This window comes from Glycine soja, chromosome 12 (assembly GCF_004193775.1).
Source record: "Glycine soja cultivar W05 chromosome 12, ASM419377v2, whole genome shotgun sequence".
In the NCBI taxonomy this organism is placed as follows: domain Eukaryota; kingdom Viridiplantae; phylum Streptophyta; class Magnoliopsida; order Fabales; family Fabaceae; genus Glycine; species Glycine soja.
In genome coordinates this window covers 9260998-9282420 of record NC_041013.1, presented here as the reverse complement: position 1 = coordinate 9282420, position 21423 = coordinate 9260998, and the positions used below count along the sequence as shown (strand labels likewise).

The 21423-nt window shown below is 30.8% G+C and overlaps 1 protein-coding gene across 1 annotated transcript; it reads left to right on the top strand.

The window, feature by feature from the left end:
• Positions 1-10301: 10301 nt before the first annotated feature.
• On the top strand, positions 10302-14290 carry LOC114379473 (indole-3-acetic acid-amido synthetase GH3.6-like). Its single transcript, XM_028338139.1, has 3 exons — positions 10302-10801; positions 12369-13285; positions 13506-14290. Exons 1-3 carry the CDS (start codon positions 10446-10448, stop codon positions 14120-14122), a joined length of 1890 nt encoding a protein of 629 aa, XP_028193940.1. The 5' UTR covers positions 10302-10445; the 3' UTR covers positions 14123-14290.
• The last annotated feature ends 7133 nt before the right edge of the window (positions 14291-21423 follow it).

The window sequence follows — 21423 nt, the reverse complement described above, 5'->3', positions numbered from 1 at the left end:
TGTTGTAGTGAGATACATTAGACATCCAATCAAGCTCCCATAATATCCTTCATCAATGTTATCAACACTTTCTTCCTTGTTGAACTTCACCTTTTGATTCATTGGTGGGCTAACAGATTTGCATTCCTCCATTTGAAACTTCTTCAAATTTTCTTTTGCATATTTCCTTTTTTTCATGTTTAGCATTCTTTCAAGATGGCAATGATCAAGTCTCATGTGCCAGAGTTCCGTGGGTGTGACTTGAGTGAAATAGGTTGTATGCTTCTCCTCTGCTGGATCAAATGAGAAACTTTTACCTTTTATTTTGACCCTTAGAACTTCCCGGTCAAAATTGTCATAGATAAAGCAATGTTGATGTTCAAAGGACACTTTAAATCCCTTTTTAATCAATTGACCTACACTTAACAAGTTTTGTTCAATGTTAGGTACATAAAGAACATCTGATATTAATTTGATACCTGAACACGTTGAAATTGCAACAGTTCCTTTTCCTTTTACTGGAATATAGCCACCATTCCCAATTCTGACCTTTGAGACATTAGTTGGCTTCAAATCCTTGAATAGAATCTTATCATATGTCATGTGATTCGTACAATCACTATCAATCAACCAACATTTAGAACTACTCCTCATTGAATAACATGTTGCAGCAAAAATATAATCTTCTACCTCCTGCTCAACAACTTGGGCATTGACTTCTTGTTGCTGAAATTTGCTTTTACAAATTATAGCTTCGTGTCCAAGCTGATTACACTTGCTGCACTTTGCGTTTGGACGTTTCCAACATTTGTATGGTGGGTGACCCAATTTTCCGCAATGCTGACAAGGTGGATAATTTTTCTTTTTATCCTTGCCTTTGTTTTGGTTGTTTGCACTATTTTCGCTGCTTGTTGGCTGATTCTTCTTGAAAAAATTCTTTTTGCTTTCATCAAATTCATGATGTTTGGCGGGCAAAGCACCTTCGACAACACGATCTTGCCTCATCAACCTTCGTTGCTCTTGAGCTTGCAGGGTATGTAGCACTTCTGTCAATGTGATTTTCGACAGATCCTTTGTGTTCTTCAATGAAACTATAGATGCTTCATACTTCTCCGGCACCGTTACCAAAATTTTCTCTACAATTCTCGAATCAGCAAAATCACTTCCCAACAACTTTATCTTGTTGGAAATACCCAACAATTTGTTTGAGTATTCTTTGATTGTATCTGATTCTTCCATCCTTTGAAGCTCAAATTCCCTCTTTAAATTCAGCACTTGCATGCTTCGTATTCTATCATCTCCAACGTATTCCTCTTTCAGATAATCCCAAATTGCTTTGGGTGATTTAAGAGTCATGATTCTAATGAATATCATTTGTGAAACACCAGTGAACAAACATGACCTCGCCTTTGCCTTCTTCATCTTTCTTTCCTTGTGATTTTTAATTTGGGCCATGGTGGGATTTTCAGGCAGCGGATATATTTCATAATCCTCTTCCACAGCATCCCACAAATTCAAAGACTCCATGTAGGATTGCATTTTCACTTCCCAAAGATCATAATTCTCTCCATCAAAGATTGGAAGAGTTATGTGGAAAAAACTTGCTTCACCTTCCATGGTACAAGTCCCGTAAGAATAAGGCTCTCGATACCAATTGTTGGTTTTGTGGAGGAAATTATAAAAAATAGAGGAGAGGAGAGAGACAATACGTATATGGAGGAAATATAATTATTCTATTCTAATTCAAATTATTCTCAACAGTGATACAATAAATAACAAAAGATAAACTAATTAGATAACAAGATATTAGCAAAATAAAATATTAAAACTAACTTGCTCCTTAAAGATAGAAACCGCTTATTGATTAGGCTAATCCATTAAAATTGGCTTACTCCTAAAATATAGGAAACCAACTTATTTACTAAATCCTATTTTAAAAACTGAAAAATAAAATATTATACAGTTACAAAAATATATCTTCAACATGTTCTCAACGCAGAGTTGTACCCCTGTATCCCATCATAACTTTGATGCTTTGAGTAATATGCCATACTTCAACAACAATATGCTATTGAATGATATTGGCCATTGTTAACTATAGAAACAACTGAAGAGTAAAAATGGAACAAAAATCAGACGGATCTCTTGCTAAAATGGTTTTATTTATTTATTTCTGAATGAACTCATGCACAGATAACACTATCTAGGAGAAATTATTACGTAATCCATAAGATTGTTATTATCTTAGCTAATATTCACTTTATAAAAAATAAAGTGTTATTAATTCTTTCTCATAAATTATAAAATTTAGATATATGTTATATAAATAAGTGGGTATATATAAAAGATCACTTAACAAGTTCTCCGTTGTCCCGAGGCCAACAAACAATGGAATCACGTCCATGATACCGACTCAATACTCAGCCCATTTCTTCATGTCCAATCACACTCTAGTAATCACTTGCCGTTCAATTTCTGAAATCATGCAACCACTTAGGCTTTGTTCGTAGATATGAGAGAAATAGAACATATGAAAATAAGTGAGAAATAAGGAGATGAATAGAGACTTGAATAAAAATAGAGTGAAAAATTTGGCTCCTACCAAATAGGGCGTTAAGGTGATCTACAATTGAATTTCTGACCATTCATGACAAGATAACAAATCACCAAACATGTCACTAAACCCTACAAATGTTTTCATTATCACTTCATAGGTACTTTTGATTATTCTACACATAATATTTTCCACTATTAACTTGAATGTCGGAGATACACCCTTTTGTGTGACACTCATGAAAACCCTTTAGCACTGATGCAAATACACCGACCGGAGGAGTTGATGTAGCAATTGAATCAGAACACGTTTAAAATTTTTGGAACTGTTAATCAATTTCCTTTCAAAAGTGGATTATTTAGGGCATCTTCATAATGTGATACCAATTGATTTTCATCCACACAGACATGATAAGGAAGTATGGTCTCAATTGGATTAATTACTGTTAATTCAAAACGTTGTGTAGCCAAAATGGGAAATTTCATCTTTTATTAGACTAGCCTTGTCAAGTGGCAAGCGCCACGAATAACGAATCTTGTTTTAATCAATATACAGTGAAAACACAGTGTTATCGTTGTTACATCTTACATGATCAATGGAACAACCAGTTGAAAATGTATACTAATTTGAACAGAAAATGGTATTATTCTCCGACACATTATTGATGAGAAAATTACAGGCCAACTTGTGGGTGCAAATATCGTTTGCCATTAGTTAACAGTTGATGTCGCTGTCATCGTGCATGGCCACAACCAAAATCAAGAAAGAAAGAGCCAACTAATTAGTTTGTGTTTGATTTCACCCATCCAGAATTATCTTAAAATACCAGTTAATGTAATTTTTTTTTATAAATATTCAAATATTTAATTTCACGTTAAGAAATTAATTCTAAATTCAGAATTATGTTTCAACTGAAATAATTTTTTTTAGTTTCTATGTATATTGAATAAAACAATATAATAAGTTTTACTATTAATTTACTTTTAAAATTACAATATTCAAACATAAATAAGATTACTTTAAAATCAATTAGGTAGCCTTCATTTTGCAAAATTGAAAGGCTTCTTTGCACTTGCCAATTGTGCACTATATATATCCTATAACCACCGTTCATAGTTTTTATTTCCTTAAAATGTGAATTAGTAAATGAGAAACATGATCATGAACGGATGTTTCGCTCAATTTGCACATAGAATGTGCTCACCATTCCCAAGCAGTTGTTTATAAATGTACATTCAAGTGGATATAAATTTGTATTTCATTTTAGGTAATGCGGTAAACATTAAAAATGTTATTTAATGATTTATGAAATATTTCCTTTAAAAGAGTTGTGATAATGACAATTTTTAAAATACATACATCAATCATTGGTGATTAATTAAGCCAAATGATTAATGTGATTTGTATAGTGGATTTCACCTAATAGAATAGGATTTTGTTCTAATAATAATAGACAAAAAAATCTATAATTACATTTATATGTGACGATGTAATGAAATAGTATTAATAATTATGTTTACGAAATTCAATTTTTTTATATTAATACTAATAATTTAATTAAGATATATATATATATATATATATATATATATATATATATATATATATTAAGTACTTTATATATAAGTTTATAAATATTTAAATTAAAAGAATAAATATAAATTTCATAATATATGTATGATTTTTCATAAAATTATATTCATATTTAAATTGAATTTATAAATATTTCTAAGAAAATATTAACATAAATCCTTGGAACTGATTTTAAACAATAAAAATGATTAGATTTAATTTAAAAGAAAAAATATTACTAGTTATTTAAGTAGTAATCTGACTACGTACCAACTAATAGCACTTGTTTGAGTCTCTATTTGCATATGCAAGGTAGTAGACGTACATTTGTAGAAGCGATCCTTTTGTATCTTTGGAACTCAACATACCTTCAAAGTTTGGGCAGCAATTTCTCAAATCTAGGCTAACTTATAATCTTTAATATTCATCACCGATGGTATGAAGCTGATTTATAGTTCTTATTTTTTACTATAATCAAGTTTTTTTTCTTCATAAAAGTCACTCGAGTTAAACAAGTGAGTAAGTTTATTCCGATCGCAACTATAAAGCTTGTGACTCGTGAAACCCACATTCCTAATTGGCTTAGCGAGTGGGCCCACATTTGACAAAAAATTTAAAAAATAGAAAATTAAATTTTAAAATGTAAAATTTGATTCATTTTAAATCATTTATAAATTAACTATAATTGTCTAATAAAAAAATTATTTTCCCAAAATGATAATATAATTTGCATCTTAAGTAACCTAAAAAATATTTTCTACATCATGTTTATTTAATTTATAATTCTACACTAAATCAGAATATTATATAATCATTTACTAATCATTAATTGAATCATATAGAAAATATTTAAATTTTATATTTTTATTTTTTACTTTATTTAACCCTCTTTAATTATTAGTATTATATTTTGTATATTAAAACGTAAAAAGCTTGTGGATAAAATCCATTTAACCCTAAGGTTAAGTGGACCGATCTAAAAAACCCACAATTTAAATATACTTAAAATATTAAAATCTATATAATGTGCGGATTATAGGTTTTGTGGTTGGCCCACTAGCCCAAACCCGTTTTCCCTACTCTAGAAGTCATGAGGTGAATCAAATTAGTTGTGTTTGTGTGAGAATGCAAAAAGTAAATTTGGATAATAGAAGGACTAAATCACACAAATTATGTGACTTTTTTTTAATAAGTCATCTTGTGATCTTTAAATAACTTCTAATCCCAATTATTCAAATATATAAATTTTGCTCTTCTCACTCTTTCATTATAATGGCAGAGCCACAAAGTGATTTGATCATAATATATTAATTACAAATGATAAAAAAAATTCTTTCGTTATAATTGCTCATTTCATTTGACCACCTCATATATAAGAAAGGGATGAATTCATGTATTATTATTGTTAGCTCCCCTTGTTGCCGCTGTTTTTTCCTGGGCCTTAGATTCGTAAGGCTTTTGTATGTTTTCCTGACTTGGCACAACTTGTGCTTTCTTTGGGACTTTTTAGTATATTTCATTTGCTTTTAAAAAAAATATAGAAAGGCATGAAATTACACTTTTGTAAGAATAAAATAGTCACTAGCTAAAATAATACAGTCCCATTCCGTTGATCATGTATCATAAATTTAAAATATACATGGAAGGAGATGGGAGTATGTGACCGTGGCCCACCAAAAGCAATTAATTAAATGGAGAATAAGATGGAGATCTTGGAATAAACATTCTTGCATTGAAGAGATCAAAGTCCCAGAAGAGTGATCTCCTAATTCCTAACACTTGCAATTTTGGTGCTTAAGCAAGTTAGGATGGTGAATTGAGTTTAGTGTTGGAAAAGTGGGAGGTGTAACAGGTAAGAAACACGTGAAGTTTGAAAGTGACTATAACACGCGCGAAGGAGACAGCAAGAGCTATGCCCGCGTGGGACCACGCCCAAGTCAACACCTCCTTGTTTCGTTGTTCCCCCCCTTCCCGGCGGCTAAGGTTGTTAATGGTGGGTTGGGTTGTGGCCTCTATTCTATCATCTATTCCCAAAACTATTCTACTTCTCTTATTGCACCACCACTCCTCCTTAAAACTCCTTTTTTTAAGACATGATCAAATGTTAAATATAAGCTCTTTATTTTTTTATTTTTTTACAGAGATTTGAATCTTAATTCATTAGATCGTAAAATACTAATTAACCCATTAACTAGACCTATTTAAATTTCATTGATTATGTACATAGAAAGACTTTCTTTCATGTTCTTATGAGTCTCTAACTCATAAGAACATGAATTAGAAACTCATAAATTATGTTCTTATGTGTATATGTATGAGTTTCTAACTCATACATATACACATATCGCATTCGTTGTGTATATATATAACATGTTTTGAAAATAATTTATGCGTAAGATTATTTTTCTTAAAAATGAATAATAGATTACATGAGATAGAATCAATCATTTATAACATAATGAAATAATATATGATATATACTTACATGATGAAGCAGTGCTGATCTAGACAAAATTATTTCAATTTTTTCATAAGACTTAAATTTGAAATATTATTTTTAAAAAAATAAAACTCCTTACAACTTGAATAGCTAGGCTTGATGAATCTTTCCTACTATGTATAATTAAAGTCTAGTTTAGATAAGAAAACTTGGAATGAGATAGCTGGACCACATGATAGAAATATATAGCTGTCTCTCCTGGGCTTTCCTCGTGAATAATTATAAATCTTTTTTTTTTTTACATTATTCATGCAATACTTTTTTATGATAGTATTTTTTATAATATCTTTCTTTAAATCAAAGACATTCAAGTACTTCGTTAAGAAGAAGTAGATCGACCAATGTTTCTTCGTCTACAGTCCACTACTGGAGTCAATACCTTATTGATCTAATCACATTCTCGTATCTCGGAAGAAATAAGTTTTAAAAGACGTGCAAGTAATAAACAATCTCCCCTCTCAATAATTACATGCAATTATCTTCAACTACTAGCTATACGTATTTTCACCATCCTCTCTTGTATTCATACTATATCCTACTTCAAAACACAATTTGTTTTACTCTAAAATATTTTATTTTCTTCCGTACATCTTAGTAATTTCTTTTATATGTACATATAATGTGACTCTTCTAATTTTCCTGCAGTTAACACATCAAATCCGAAAATCTTAGAGGGACTGCAAGATGAGTGGAGAGAATAAAAATATTAAATTTAGAAAAAACAAAATAAGTGTATAAAAACCAAAGCTAGAGACAGAGACTTCGAAGTAAACCCTAGTTCAGTGGAAGAGTGTGGTGTGGCACGTGGATAATCCGTGGTGGCTGCTGGAATATAATTGATGAATTAAGGTACAACAACTTTGAAGTGGCAACTAGCTTTTATCTTCATCATCTATCGCTATCTTGGTTGGAAAATAAAAATAAAAATTACTTTCTTTCTTCATTTTGGGCATGCAGCTGTCGGATGAATTGGATTGTTAGGCAGTTAGAGTGAAGCTAACGCAACAGAGAAAACCATTTTAATCGTGAAACTGATAAGTCTTTAAGGAAAAAGCAACACACTTTAGAAGCATGCATGGAACCTATATGTGTTGTATTACACAAAAAGTTGTATGTAGATAATAGATATTCAAAGCACAAGTCTTTTTCCCTGTATATTTTGTAAAAGATAACACGTCTCCGATACTTAACTATAATTCATGATCATCATATCATCGACCGGTTTTCAAGTTACTAAATTATTGATCACTTTACATTACAATTTATATTGACTAATAAGATGAACATGAACCTGTTTATAAATTAGGTGATCGAGCAAGTAATAATATATTCACTTCTGATTTAATTTATATTGTCCCGAAGATGTATATCAATTAAAATTTCGTAAGGTACATTGCGATAAATTTATCTACAATTTTAATGTGCCAAATATTAAGCTTTTAATTTTACACACAAAATAACAAGATAGTTTTCAATGTATACATTTTTCTTTTCTCAATTTTCAAAATGTATGTCTTTTTGCATTCTTTTTTTTTAAATGAAAAATAATTAATTTCATTAAAATATTTTCTCTCTTTTTTGCATTAAAACTTAATACTAGGAAACTTTTTTCTATTTTAAAGTTAAGACAAACTACTATTCTTATCTAGCAAAAGATTTTATTGTCCATCATTAATATTATAAGAGGCATAAGAGAAAAAAAGATAATTAATATTATATTAAAAAATAAAATGACAATTTGAAACTTATTTTTTTATACAACAATTATTATGGACAGAAGGAGTGCATCATTTGCACCAATATTTCATTTTGAAAAATGATCATATGAAAAATAATCCAACTAATGAAAAATGCAGAGAACATCATGAAATGTAAACACAACGAAACTGTCTTTTAAAAAAAAAATTAAAAGAATTTAGAGGAAATAAGAAGGTTAAAATTTCTAAAAAATAAGACATGCATATTACAAATTTCAGTCAAAATTAAGGGTATTTAATTATAAATGAAAAGTTAGGATTAGGAACTTAATATATATACTACATGAGTCAACCATGAAGGCCGCCAAAATAAGATTATATTGTTTCATGTAAGTATATTTATACATTAACAATTTTTGAATGTGATATTTATATTTATATATTTTAATCATCAATTCTAGGATGATGAAGCAGGTGAAACAGAAAGTGGTGCGTAGGCGTAGAAGTAGAGAATGAAGTTACGGAGAGCGCTTGTGGTTTTGCGAACAAGCGGCGGAGTACACGCACGCGTGTACCCAGTACACACCTGTACTTTCCCCTACTTTACTTGATATTTCCCCTATTATCATTCTTTCTTAGATTTCTCTTCCCCTCTCTCACCCTCTTTCCAAAAATGTAAAAAGAATTGTGCTAAGCTTAAATATGTTTTTTTTTTTAATAAGTTAATGTTTTTAATTTTTTGTTTTTGTAAGTTTTTTTAATTTTAGTTTTTATAAATTAATATTTTTTTAGTTTTGGTTATTGTAAGATATTTTTTTAGTCATCATAAATTTATATTTATAGAAATTAAAATTAAAAAAACATAAGTATGCAGAATTAAAAATAACAAAAGATCTTATAACTTATAGAAATTATAATTAAAAAATAAATTTATAAGGACAAAAATAAGCTTTGACTTACGAGGAAAACATATTTAATTAAGATAATGAAATAATGAAGTAGTATTTTTTTTCTCCAAAAACCTATTGATTTTCTTATTTTTTATTTCAAAATAGATAATACATGCATTGTAAATGTAAAAGATTTTTACTGTGTCATGCAATTATAAAATGTAAAAAAGTATACAAAAAATAATTTCTAATGAATTAATAATGTAAAAAAAAATTGTTTTTTTCTTTTTAATTATCTTCAATTTTTTCTTTATATATCTTTTTTTTTTCATGTTACGTTACGTTGTTTCCTCTACCCTAATTCAAAACCTAGAGTTAGCCTTTGCCCCTACCTACCAACTATCTAGCTAGGTAGAAAATTTAATGGTATCCCTCAAGTGTTAGGACTAAGGAATATAGTGCCAAGTGATGCGTGCCATGATATAGGTAAGAGCAACAGTTGATCTACCCGCACATGAAGAGCGATTAGTAATAAATTAAATATCACACTGACAAATATTTTATTGGATTGGATTATTTAACACTTTTGATTAAGTTGTTTAATTTATTCTAAATAAAAATGAGGTTAAATAATTTTATCATTTTTTTTGTGTAATTATTCTTTTTTTTTTAAATAATTCCACACAAATCGATGCACCTGTTTAATAATTTTGATGCAATTATCTTTTATTTGTACTTTAAGATGATTAGTTGTAATTAATTATTAATTAATTACACAAATAAGAAATTATAGAATGGTTTAATCTCATTTTAACTTGGGGTAAATTAGAGAACACCTTCATAAGTTAATAATGGTTAGTATAATTTGATGATTAGTTAATAAAACATTAAACCTAGCTAAGCTTACCCCAAACACGAACCTTCTTGGAATATGTCATTTTAAGTTTATATATATACTGTTTCATTTTTATATTATTTTTTTGTTTTTATTGGACTCCCATCTCTCAAGTAGTTTTCAATTAGTTCTAAGTTCTAACCACCTTCCCTTGCTCCCTATATATATGTCCTATCATTTGGATTTGTTTTCCAACACACTTCTCTCTCTCAAGTCCAAATTCCAAAGTCAGGTCTCCACTACAACATTGTTCCTTCAATTCCAGTTCCATTCCCCATTACCATCAACACCTTTTCAGTAGTATACTTGTTATTACACTCTCATTAATTAGCTACATATATAATTTATATCCATAACCATGCCTGAGGCTCATAGCCACTACCTTTGCAACAAGCCAAATGGCAAACATGATGGTGCTACTAATACTAGTAGCATCATCGAGCACAACAACAAGAAAGCTCTGAAATACATTGAGGATGTTACTAGCAACGCTGATGAAATTCAGAAAAGGGTCCTTGCTGAGATCCTTTCTTCTAGTGCACATGCTGAGTACCTTCAACGCCATGCCTTGGATGGACGCACAGACAGAGAAACTTTCAAGAAGATCATGCCTGTGGTGACATACGAGGATTTAAAGCCAGATATTGATCGCATTGCTAATGGTGATACCTCCCCAATTTTATGTTCCAAACCTATTTCTGAGTTCCTCACTAGGTCAGTATATAATTATATTTTAACCTCAATCCTCTTCCTTTACATTTCTCATTTTTTTAGTTTTAATAATATTATTCTTCTTATAATTGAAATCTCCACCTACACCTGATAATAAAAAGTGTGTTAAATTAATTTTTCCCTCTAATTTATTATTTAGGTTGAATTTGGTTTATTATTATTTTTGTTCAATTTGATTTTTTATTTTTAAAATTACTTTATTTTTTTAAAAAAATATGTATTCTGTGATGGTTTAAAATCAATGATAATTTTGAATCCCGACAAAATGTGATTTTATATAATTTAGACTAAAAGATCAAATTAAATCTAAAAAAAAATTAAATGTTCAAATTAAATCTAAAAGCTAAATCAAAGGACTGAAAAATTAATTTAACAAAAAAAATCTATTTCTTTTTTCACCGAAAAATATTTTGATGGTATATTCATGTGTTATTGTTGACATATACCTAATTTTTCTTTCTTCTCACTTTCATTCAAATTTTCCCCATTATTTCTCTCTTTGTTTCATTATATTATTTATTACATATGTATATTTTTCTCTCTTCTTTTATTTTTTTTCTCTCCTACTTTATTTCTTTTCATCTATTCATCTAAAAAATGGGGTGCTACTTGTACTCTACTTTATTGATATTATTTTTAGCAGAACACGTTGGCGTGGAAATTTAATAGGAAAAATATAATAAACATTCATAATGATGTAAAAGAAAAAGGAGATAAATATAAAATAAATTAACAAATTAAACAAAAAATATAATAAAAATGACGTAGTGTGAGTCATGGTGCAGGAAAGAACCAGTATTTTTTTTGGGACAAAAATATTTATTTTACATCATTCATTTTTCCTTCAATTATATTGTATCTCATGTGATAAAATAACGTGAGACAATAAAACAGCAAAAAAAGCTTTTTTGTGGAGTGTAAAAGGAACGTGCAAAAAGGTGATGTGAAGTGAGTTGTCTTTGGAACATGCATATATATTTTGCCCAATTAAGAGTAACTGATGTTGATATGGGGCTAGCTAGTTCTATATTTATTTGAGCAATATTACTTCAACTCTTAAACATAAATTAATTTATTTTCTTTCATTTCATTTTTTTTCACTTTCTTTTTATTTCTCTTCTTTATCATGGTTAATATTTTTTCCTTTTTTTTTTGCCTGGCCTAGATCTCAAATGGAGTGTACTATTACATTTTTCTACACTAGTTTAACGACTAGATACTCCTAAATATATATATACTCTATTCTCTTATACATATTTCACTTTTATCTCATTTTTTTTTCTTATCTTTACGTTTTCAATCGCATATATATATATATATATATATATATATATATATATATATATATATATATATCAATTTCTCTCTCTATTTTTTCTTTATTCTCTTAAGGACAAGTTTTTACTAATTAACACATCTGTGATCTCCCAATAAAAAAGAAATAAGAAGAGAAACAAGAGAATGTGAATTATAATAAAGAAAATTATGAAAAAAGTGCATGTTGTAAAAAGAGTGAGTAAAATAGCATTATTCTGTTGATTTAATTTAGCTCTGGAACATCTGGTGGGGAGAGAAAACTGATGCCAACCATAGAAGAGGAGCTAGAGCGAAGATCATTACTCTACAGCCTCCTGATGCCAGTGATGGAGCAATTCGTACCTGGTCTAGACAAAGGCAAAGGAATGTACTTTCTGTTCATAAAATCAGAAGCCAAAACCCCTGGTGGACTCTTAGCTCGTCCAGTTTTAACAAGCTACTACAGGAGCTCACACTTCAAGAACAAAACACATTGTTTTGACCCTTACACAAACTACACTAGCCCCATTGAGACCATTCTCTGCCTAGACTCTTACCAAAGCATGTACTCTCAAATGCTCTGTGGACTTTCACAAAACGAGCATGTTCTCCGTGTTGGTGCTGTTTTCGCCTCAGGTTTCATCCGTGCCCTTAAGTTCTTGGAAAAGCATTGGGTGTGTTTGTGCCGTGACATTAGAAATGGCACCATTGGCCCTGAAATCACTGACTCATCCGTTAGAGAAGCCATCATGAGGGTACTCAAACCAAACCCAAAACTTGCGGATTTTATAGAGGGTGAGTGCAAGAAGGGGTTGTGGAAAGGGATAATTACTAGGTTGTGGCCTAATACCAAGTACGTTGATGTTATTGTGACTGGAACCATGGCTCAGTATATTCCTATGTTGGATTACTATAGCAATGGTCTCCCTCTTGTTTGCACCATGTATGCTTCTTCTGAGTGTTATTTTGGACTCAACTTGAACCCTTTGTGTGATCCTAGTGAGGTGTCTTATACCCTTGTTCCCACCATGGCTTACTTTGAGTTCTTGCCCCTTAATAAGACGAAGGAACATGCGAATTCAATTTCTTACACCGAGCAGGAACTTTTGGTTGATCTTGTGGATGTGGAGCTGGGGCAAGAATATGAGCTTGTGGTCACCACTTATGCAGGTGAAGTTCCAATTCTATTCAATTTCAAAAAGATCATATGTTTTTAACAAAAATAAACTTTTTTTCTCTCCACATGTATACCTGTCACTCTCTTTTGATTGGCCAAAGAATCTTTCCTAACATTTTCCAAGAAAGAAAAAAAGTTCCTAAAAAATAGCATTACTATTTTGTTTGATTTATTTAGCTTCTAACAACTATGCCACCATGCACAACCAAACAGGACTTTACAGGTACCGGGTCGGCGACATCCTCCGTGTAGCAGGATTCAAGAACAATGCTCCTCAATTCAATTTCGTGTGCCGAAAGAACGTGGTTCTTAGCATTGATTCCGACAAGACCGATGAGGTTGAGCTACAAAACGCTGTGAAAAATGGAGCCAACCACCTTACACTATTCGGTGCATCACTCACAGAATACACAAGCTTTGCTGATACGTCCACTATCCCTGGCCACTATGTACTATACTGGGAAATCAGCATGAACAAGAACAACAACATTGATCAAAATCAAAACCCAATTCCAAGTTCTGTTTTTGAGGAGTGTTGCTTTGCAGTTGAAGGGTCTCTCAACAGCGTGTATCGACAAGGAAGAGTATCAGAGTCCATTGGGCCATTGGAAATCAAGATTGTGGAGAATGGAACTTTTGATAAGCTTATGGACTTTGCTCTTAGCCAGGGTGCGTCTATAAATCAGTACAAGACACCTCGTTGTGTGAAGTATGCTCCCATTGTTGAGCTTCTTGACTCGAAAACTGTTTCCAATTACTTCAGTCCAAAATGTCCACTGTGGGTTCCTGGTCACAAGAAGTGGTGCATGTACCCTCTTGACAACAAATAATAATAATAACGTATGAGTACTGCTATAGTATAGGCAATGGAGATATTGCTTTTATCTTTGATTTGTTGTATTAAGTCGTAGAAAAACCTTCATGGTCGATCGTCCATTAATGTTGTAGTGTCTCTTTTGAAGTTCTTATTTATCCAATCTAGTGTAAGATCTTTTTAATCTACGGTGGCTAACTATTATTGCAAATTACTTATAAGAGGTCTCTAAGTTTGAATTCTGTATAATAAAAGATATACGTAGTTTATAAAAAAAAAAAAAAAAACTTAACTTATGAACACACATATGTCTAGTAATCAATCAAGTATAGGGAAAATAGTGTCTAATAATATCATTGCACGGAGGGACACATCTATAAGCATAACAACTAATTAAAGGACATATCAGTGAGTTGTTTGAGTTCAAAAAAAAATTCTAGACCTTTTTGGCAATATGACAATTTCAATAGTCACTCTACATCATCACTCTTAACCTGCATGAAAAATTCTAACTAGGTTTAATGAGTCAAATTGATTAAATTAGGTTCCTTTTAGAAACTTATTTCCAAAAGGGGCTGTTTTGAAACATTTTTCTGGGGGGTGGTGGACTCGCCAGTGGAGTTGGCGAGTTGCTGTCCACGTGGCGGGTCCCGCCATTCGTACGGGCGAAATGCTTTTTTACGGAAAAAATTTTTTAACTTCAAACGGGTATAACTTTTAATAGGAATGTCCGTTTGAGATCCATAATATGTTAAAATGCTCGAAATTGAATGAAGAATCCCTTGGTAAATTGCCAAAGGGAATTTGGTCAACTCATTTTTCCAAAACACGTCTCTAAGTAGCTCAAAAATAGGATTTAAGATTAAAAAAATGGGTGGTTGAATCTTAAATCCATTTTTTGGAAACATGAATTGACCAGGAATTTGCCAAAGGATTCTTCATTCAATTTCGAGTATTTTGACATATTATGGGTCTCAAACGGACATTCCTATCAAAAGTTATACCCGTTTAAAGTTAAAAAAATTTTTCCGTAAAAAAGCATTTCGTCAGTACGAATGGCGGGATCCGCCACGTGGACAGCAACTCGCCAACTCCACTGGCGAGTCCACCACCCCCTAGGAAAAAGTTTCAAAACAGCCCCCTTTTGAAAATAAGTTTCTAAAAGGGGCCTAGTTTGATCAATTTGTCGTTTAATGATATAACAGCTCTGTACCGATCCAACTAAAAATGAAATTAATTGGGTCTCCGAGAAAAAATGCAAACTTGGACGAACTAAAAGGAACAACAATTTTTTATTTATTTTATTTTACAGGAGAGCAATAAACTAAATTGTGTGTTATGAGATAACTTGAGTGTAAGCCTAACATAAAAAAAAGTCCAAATAATAATTAAATTTTTTTACTACAACTTAAAGAATAGTCCGAAACTAAAATGATACGCAATTCACAAACTAAACCAACAAACAGGTGTAAAATATAATAGGGTGCTTGAGTTTAAGAAAAATTACACTTATAGAATATATGACAACTCTGTTAATGAATCCACGCCATCATTCTCTCTATTGGGACTCTACGAGGCTAAGACAAATTTCAACAAGTAACTTATATAATCACTTCGGATCACCTCAATTTAGTAACAAAATGATGAGGTGCAATTAGAAAGGCGTAAGTAGAATTCTAGTTGAAATATCGACTTCCAAATATCGGGGAATTGACTCACGCCACATAGTAACAGTAGATGTAGATGGATCAAGAGGGGCTATAATTTGGGTTTGCCATGTAGGGTCAGTTCTTTCTTTTTCTTGCCTATACCTTTTCCCACTCACCATTCTCCCAATTTCAGGCAAAATACATGCACCAAATTTGATTTCCATGCGTCTCGATCTCATTTTTTTTTTTAAAGGAACTTATCATTATCTTGACTTTAGTGTTTAAAAATTAGTGTACATTTATTTTTTGGATAAAATACATGGTCCTATGCTGTTTAACATCTCAAGAGAGAGAAGTACATATATGATAAATAATATAATTTAATAAAAAGATGGAAATAAAAAAAAGAGAATGAGTATAGGTTTATGATACATTGGTATCACTATCGTTATTTTTGAGACAAACTCATAATTTTTTTTAATCTTTTTCTACCTTTTAAATGTGGCTCCTTAATTGAATAAAACTAAAATTAATAGTCTCAGTTATTGATAAAAAAATAACTATTGGTACTATAATTCACATATTTTTTTTATACATATATACTTAATATAAACTATTTTGAGTTACTTATAGTATGTTTAAAAACGCATAGAAAAGTGTTAAAAGTATATTTGCAATGCAACTATTATAGTTGCTTTTGCATAATTTTTTTTATGTAATTTTACTTTAAATATGATTTTTGGAGATGGAATCAAATATGCACTTATTTTATCCTTTAAGTTCCCTTTTATGACTGACAAAGCTAGAGCTTATATACTTAGTCAACCGTTGTATGCCGGTATAGCTTAGTGCCTGGAACGTACTATCACCCTCTGATGGCAAAGTTCAGTGCATATAAAATGATGGTTGGTTTACTTAATGAGAAAAGGATGATGATTGGGTTCGGCACCTAATTCTTGCTCTCCTGTTATGTTTGCCAGCTATTTTCTTTTGGTCTGATGCCAGCTTTAATATGGATAAAAAAATCATTTCATGCACCAAGTTTTTTCTTGTATTGGAATACCCAAAATATGTTGTAATAGTGATTAGTTTTTTTTTTTTTCAGCATTACCGGTGATTAGTTGAACTCTTGAAGGAAAGTAAACTGTGATTTAATTCATAAAGTTTTTACTTTATAAAGAGTTTTACTTTAACATCTTTAATTATAGGAAAATGAACTTCGAATTTAGATATAAAGTGTTTTATTTTTATCATATATAATGATTAATGTAGTGTGTGACACATAAACATGATAACCGAGACTAAGACGGGTATGGTCTCTCTAGTTTTCGACTCTAACTCCCTAACATATTTATGCATCCCTCTCGGATATATGATGGATTGAAATTTATTATTTCATTTCCATACCCGTTGAGTATTAAGTATTTTCGCCCCTATTTCGCTCTCGGTTCAAATTTGTAAAATATGTTGTTTTTGTAAAAAAATTATATTAAAAATCTGATTTTAGAAAAAATAAATTGATTGTTACACATTTATTTTAAACTATTTGTATATCAATAAATTTATTATTACGTATTTGTCTACAAAAATTGTCAAGAAAAGAATCATAAATTATATAAAAATTCTAAAATAAATTTAACGAGTAATAGATAAAATTTAATAATTTCATCATCGTAACGGATACAGGACTGATAGTGATATCCTTATTCCCGATCCCGACCTAGATTAAAAGTCGGATAATCCCTAAATCCAACCCATACCCGGTCAACTTAAATATCTTTTGTTAAAATCAGGATGAGTTTGGAGGAATACCCACAAATATAGGGTTTATTATCATGCTAATGATATAATTATAAGATAATTTTATCCTTTTACGCATAAGAGAAGTATTTTTAATTAAATCTCAAATTAATTTCAAGAGTTTTTGATTCTCGGTTCGAGATACTTTGTATTCACCAAAAAAATACTTTTATTATCATCTGTGACATGAGAGATTAGTCTCTTAGTTATACTTTGTAAGGATATTTTATTAAAAGTTAAATCAAAATATTCCCACTTTATTAATATTGTCGTCTCATTCGTTAGTGGGAATATCATGGTATTTATATGATCACATTTTATAAATAACTAGTGTAATAATTCAGGGATCGCACAGGATTAAAATTATTATTTACAAATATTTAATATTATTATTATTATTATTATTATTAATGTATTTCTTAATAATTCTTTTACTTTATATAAATATTTTTTTTGTAAATATATATACATTTAACTAAAATATAAAAACTACCAAATGATGACACATGTCATATAAACCTTGAGAAATTGTCTGATTTGGTCACATATCATCTGAATTTACTTATGGATTCTTTAATTTAAAATTATAGATTATAGATTATAGATTTAATTTTTTTTAATTTTCAAACATAGCTTAAAACATAAAACATATTTCATTGTTCAGATAATAAATATTTAAAAGAAAAAAGAATACTAGTTGTGTCTTATATATTTTAATACTCTCTTTAAACAAGTTTTTTTTTTTTTTTACAAAAGGAAATCACGTCATTTCATTAATAATAGTGTCATAGATATAAGAAGGTATGTAATCACAGACTGTAGAGCTACCATAATGTTTTGTCGCTTGAGCTAAAGAGTGAGCAAAATTGGCTAATCTCCTAACATGCCTATCACAGAGTGCTGAAAAAAAAAACTGAGTTTGTATTTGCAAAAGTGAAGGATTGCACCAAGTTGAGACTATACTAAACAAGTCTCCCTCATGTCATCCACTACTAATTTGCAATCCATTTCAAAAATAATATTATCAAAACCTAGGTCAGCCAACCAGCTTATAGCATGGCAAAGAGCAATCTTGGCTTTCACAAAACCATAAAAAGAGCAATCTTCTACTGTTGGTATAAAACCATAAAAAAGAGCAATCTTGGCTTTCACAAAAAAACCTCTATCATTCCTAACAAATAAACCAATCCCAAAACCCTTTTGCAAACTAAAAACAACAACATTAATGTTACATTTCAGCATATTGCCAGGACCCGAACTAGGATGATGAGCAATATGGAGCTTCTTCACATGGGATCTCTCTTAATCCTGAATATTGTCCATGGCTCTTTGGCTAACAACAACATGATTATGGGAAATGCCTTCCTAGATTTTGCTATTCTGCCTTCACGAAAGACTCCAAAGCATCATAACAAAAAAGTTTTGCTTGGTTTGAAGGAAAGACACCTTGCATAGAAAAGATTAGATCAATGAAACTTTGAGCATAATCCACATGGTTCTTGAGACATTATGCCAATAAGAAAAAACTTGAGGACAAACCACAAAAATGTGTCATTCATTTTCTAAGTCCCTTTCACAAGAACTACAACAAGGAGGACATTGGACGCCATTTCTTTGAAGCCATTGGCGAGTTGGTAAACAACCTCTAGCAAGCTCCACAAAAAAACCCGAACTTTATTAGGGACTTTGAGCTTCAAGATAGCATTCCAACAACCTTGAACCTTTAAATGGTTGTTATCCAACAATGTTTCCATTAGAAAAAGTACCAAATAACTAAATCGATACTTACTTCGCTACACCGAGGAATCTTTAGAATTCCAAGAACCGTTGTCCTCATTAATAAGATCAACCACAAAGATATCTTAAAAGCTCGGGACAACAGTTCTTTCCACACAAGGATTGGAAGAGCTCTTTAATCAGGTCACGCTAAACTGTAATTCTTGAGCCCTCTCCAACTCTCCACTAAAACCTCTTCTAACCACCACCTGAATAGCATGGATGCTATGTCACACAAAGCTTGGGTTGCGTCCTAGAACAACCCCTAAAAAGACCTCCCTTGGGTAATATTTATCTCTAAAAACCTTGGATAATATAGCATCTGGGTCAGTGGAAAGTTTCCACCCTTGCTTCGCTAGCATGGCTAGATTGAATCCTTGGAAGTGTCGAAAACCATACCCCTAAATTCCTTCCTTATAGAAAGACGCTTCCATTTAAGCCATTTTATTCCTTTGCCCGTCGCATTGTTACTGCCCCACTAGAAGAGTTGATCATCCTAAACACATCACTGAGAAAAACAAGTAAGAAGAAAGTGCTCATACAAAAAGTAGGAATAACTTGAGTTACGACTTTAACCAATACTTCATGACCAACTCTAGATAAATTACCAGATGAAAATTTTCTTCTACATTTTTTCTTTTAAGTAATTGAAGACAACCTTCTGTTGGAATTCTCTATTTCAATTATTAATTATTAATGTGGGCTAATATTATAAGATAATTATATTATTTATTTATTATTAGTGGATTTTATTTTATGTGATCAAATTAAGTGAGTCCATTAGACAACCAAATCAAATGATATGGACTTAAATGAACAGATGTTAGTATTGGCTCATTAGGGGATAATGAGAATCCTATTGGATTAACATACTATAGGAAGACTATGATTCCCAATATATTGAGCCGTCACATATAGTTTTTCTTTCTCCCATCTGAAGAGTTACGAATGTCCTATTAAGGAATAAAGAGGTTCCGGTTGAGGAAGAATCATGAAGCCACCGGTTACCTACGGATTCAGATTTCGCTGCGTTTGTTGATCAATCATTATGGATCCAGGTATTCCTAAAACTCTTCCTGATAATCTAATGTAATGTGTTCTTGGTGGTTATTGGTATTTTATAAGGATCCCCTGAAATTTCAACAAGTGGTATCAGAGCCGCCATTACTATTAGATTATTAGGATTTAAAGTTATTTGATTCCAATTATACTTGGATTGCTTTGGTTATATGAATCCAAGTTTTTTTTTTTGGAACAACACATATTAATTGTTGGTAAATTGGATATTTGATTTAAATTTGGGTGTATTTTGTTTTTTTAACATCACTATTTGGATATGTGAATGGCTTCTCTTCATAGCTATTGTTCATAATATATATAAGGAAGTTTTTTATGCATGCAGTTTTTTTTTTATTTGTTACTTTTTTTTGTTAAAAAAAAGGAGGGGAAAAGTTATATAAGGAGGTACATAATGAAAATGTCAAACTTGACATCAAAACTGAAAGCATTTAAGATAGAGCTTGGTGAAGAATTGCTCGTGCATTTAGTTTTGATCTCACTTACTGTACACTTTGGACAATTCAAAGTGAACTATAACACTCAGAAGGACAAATGGTCCATTAATTAGCTTATATCTCATTGTGTAGGAGGAAGAGAGGCTATAGAAAGACACATTTGAAAGTGCTCATTTAAGCTTAACCTCTGAGAATAAAAGAAAAGGAAAACTAAGGCTGCTCTAAGCAAAAGAAACAAAAGAAAGATGTTTGTGGTATTTTAAGTATAAATCAATGATAACATTAAATATAATTTAAAGATATAATATTTACTTGTCGTAATTAATGTTTTATATTTTTTGCTATCATGATTGAAGTTAATTTAGCAATACCAGATTTTTCCCATTTATTTGGCATATCTAGTTATTTTTAATTAAATTAATTGACATGATATATTGTCAAAGCAATCTCTATTGCGTAAATTAATTCAATTAGAATTGCATAGATATTAGTATAAAATTATTTATGCGAATTGTCCTTAGCCCAAAGGAAGACACAATTTGGCCAAATAATTTTTTACCTGTGATGATAAATGTGTG

What these genes read in the sequence shown, in the direction of transcription:
- LOC114379473 (XM_028338139.1), top strand. Translation starts at nt 10,446, where the DNA reads ATGCCTGAGGCTCATAGCCACTACCTTTGCAACAAGCCAAATGGCAAA. An exon ending in ATTTCTGAGTTCCTCACTAG is followed by an intron (nt 10,802 to 12,368) that starts GTCAGTATATAA and finishes GATTTAATTTAG; the next exon opens with CTCTGGAACATCTGGTGGGG. An exon ending in TGTGGTCACCACTTATGCAG is followed by an intron (nt 13,286 to 13,505) that starts GTGAAGTTCCAA and finishes ACAACCAAACAG; the next exon opens with GACTTTACAGGTACCGGGTC.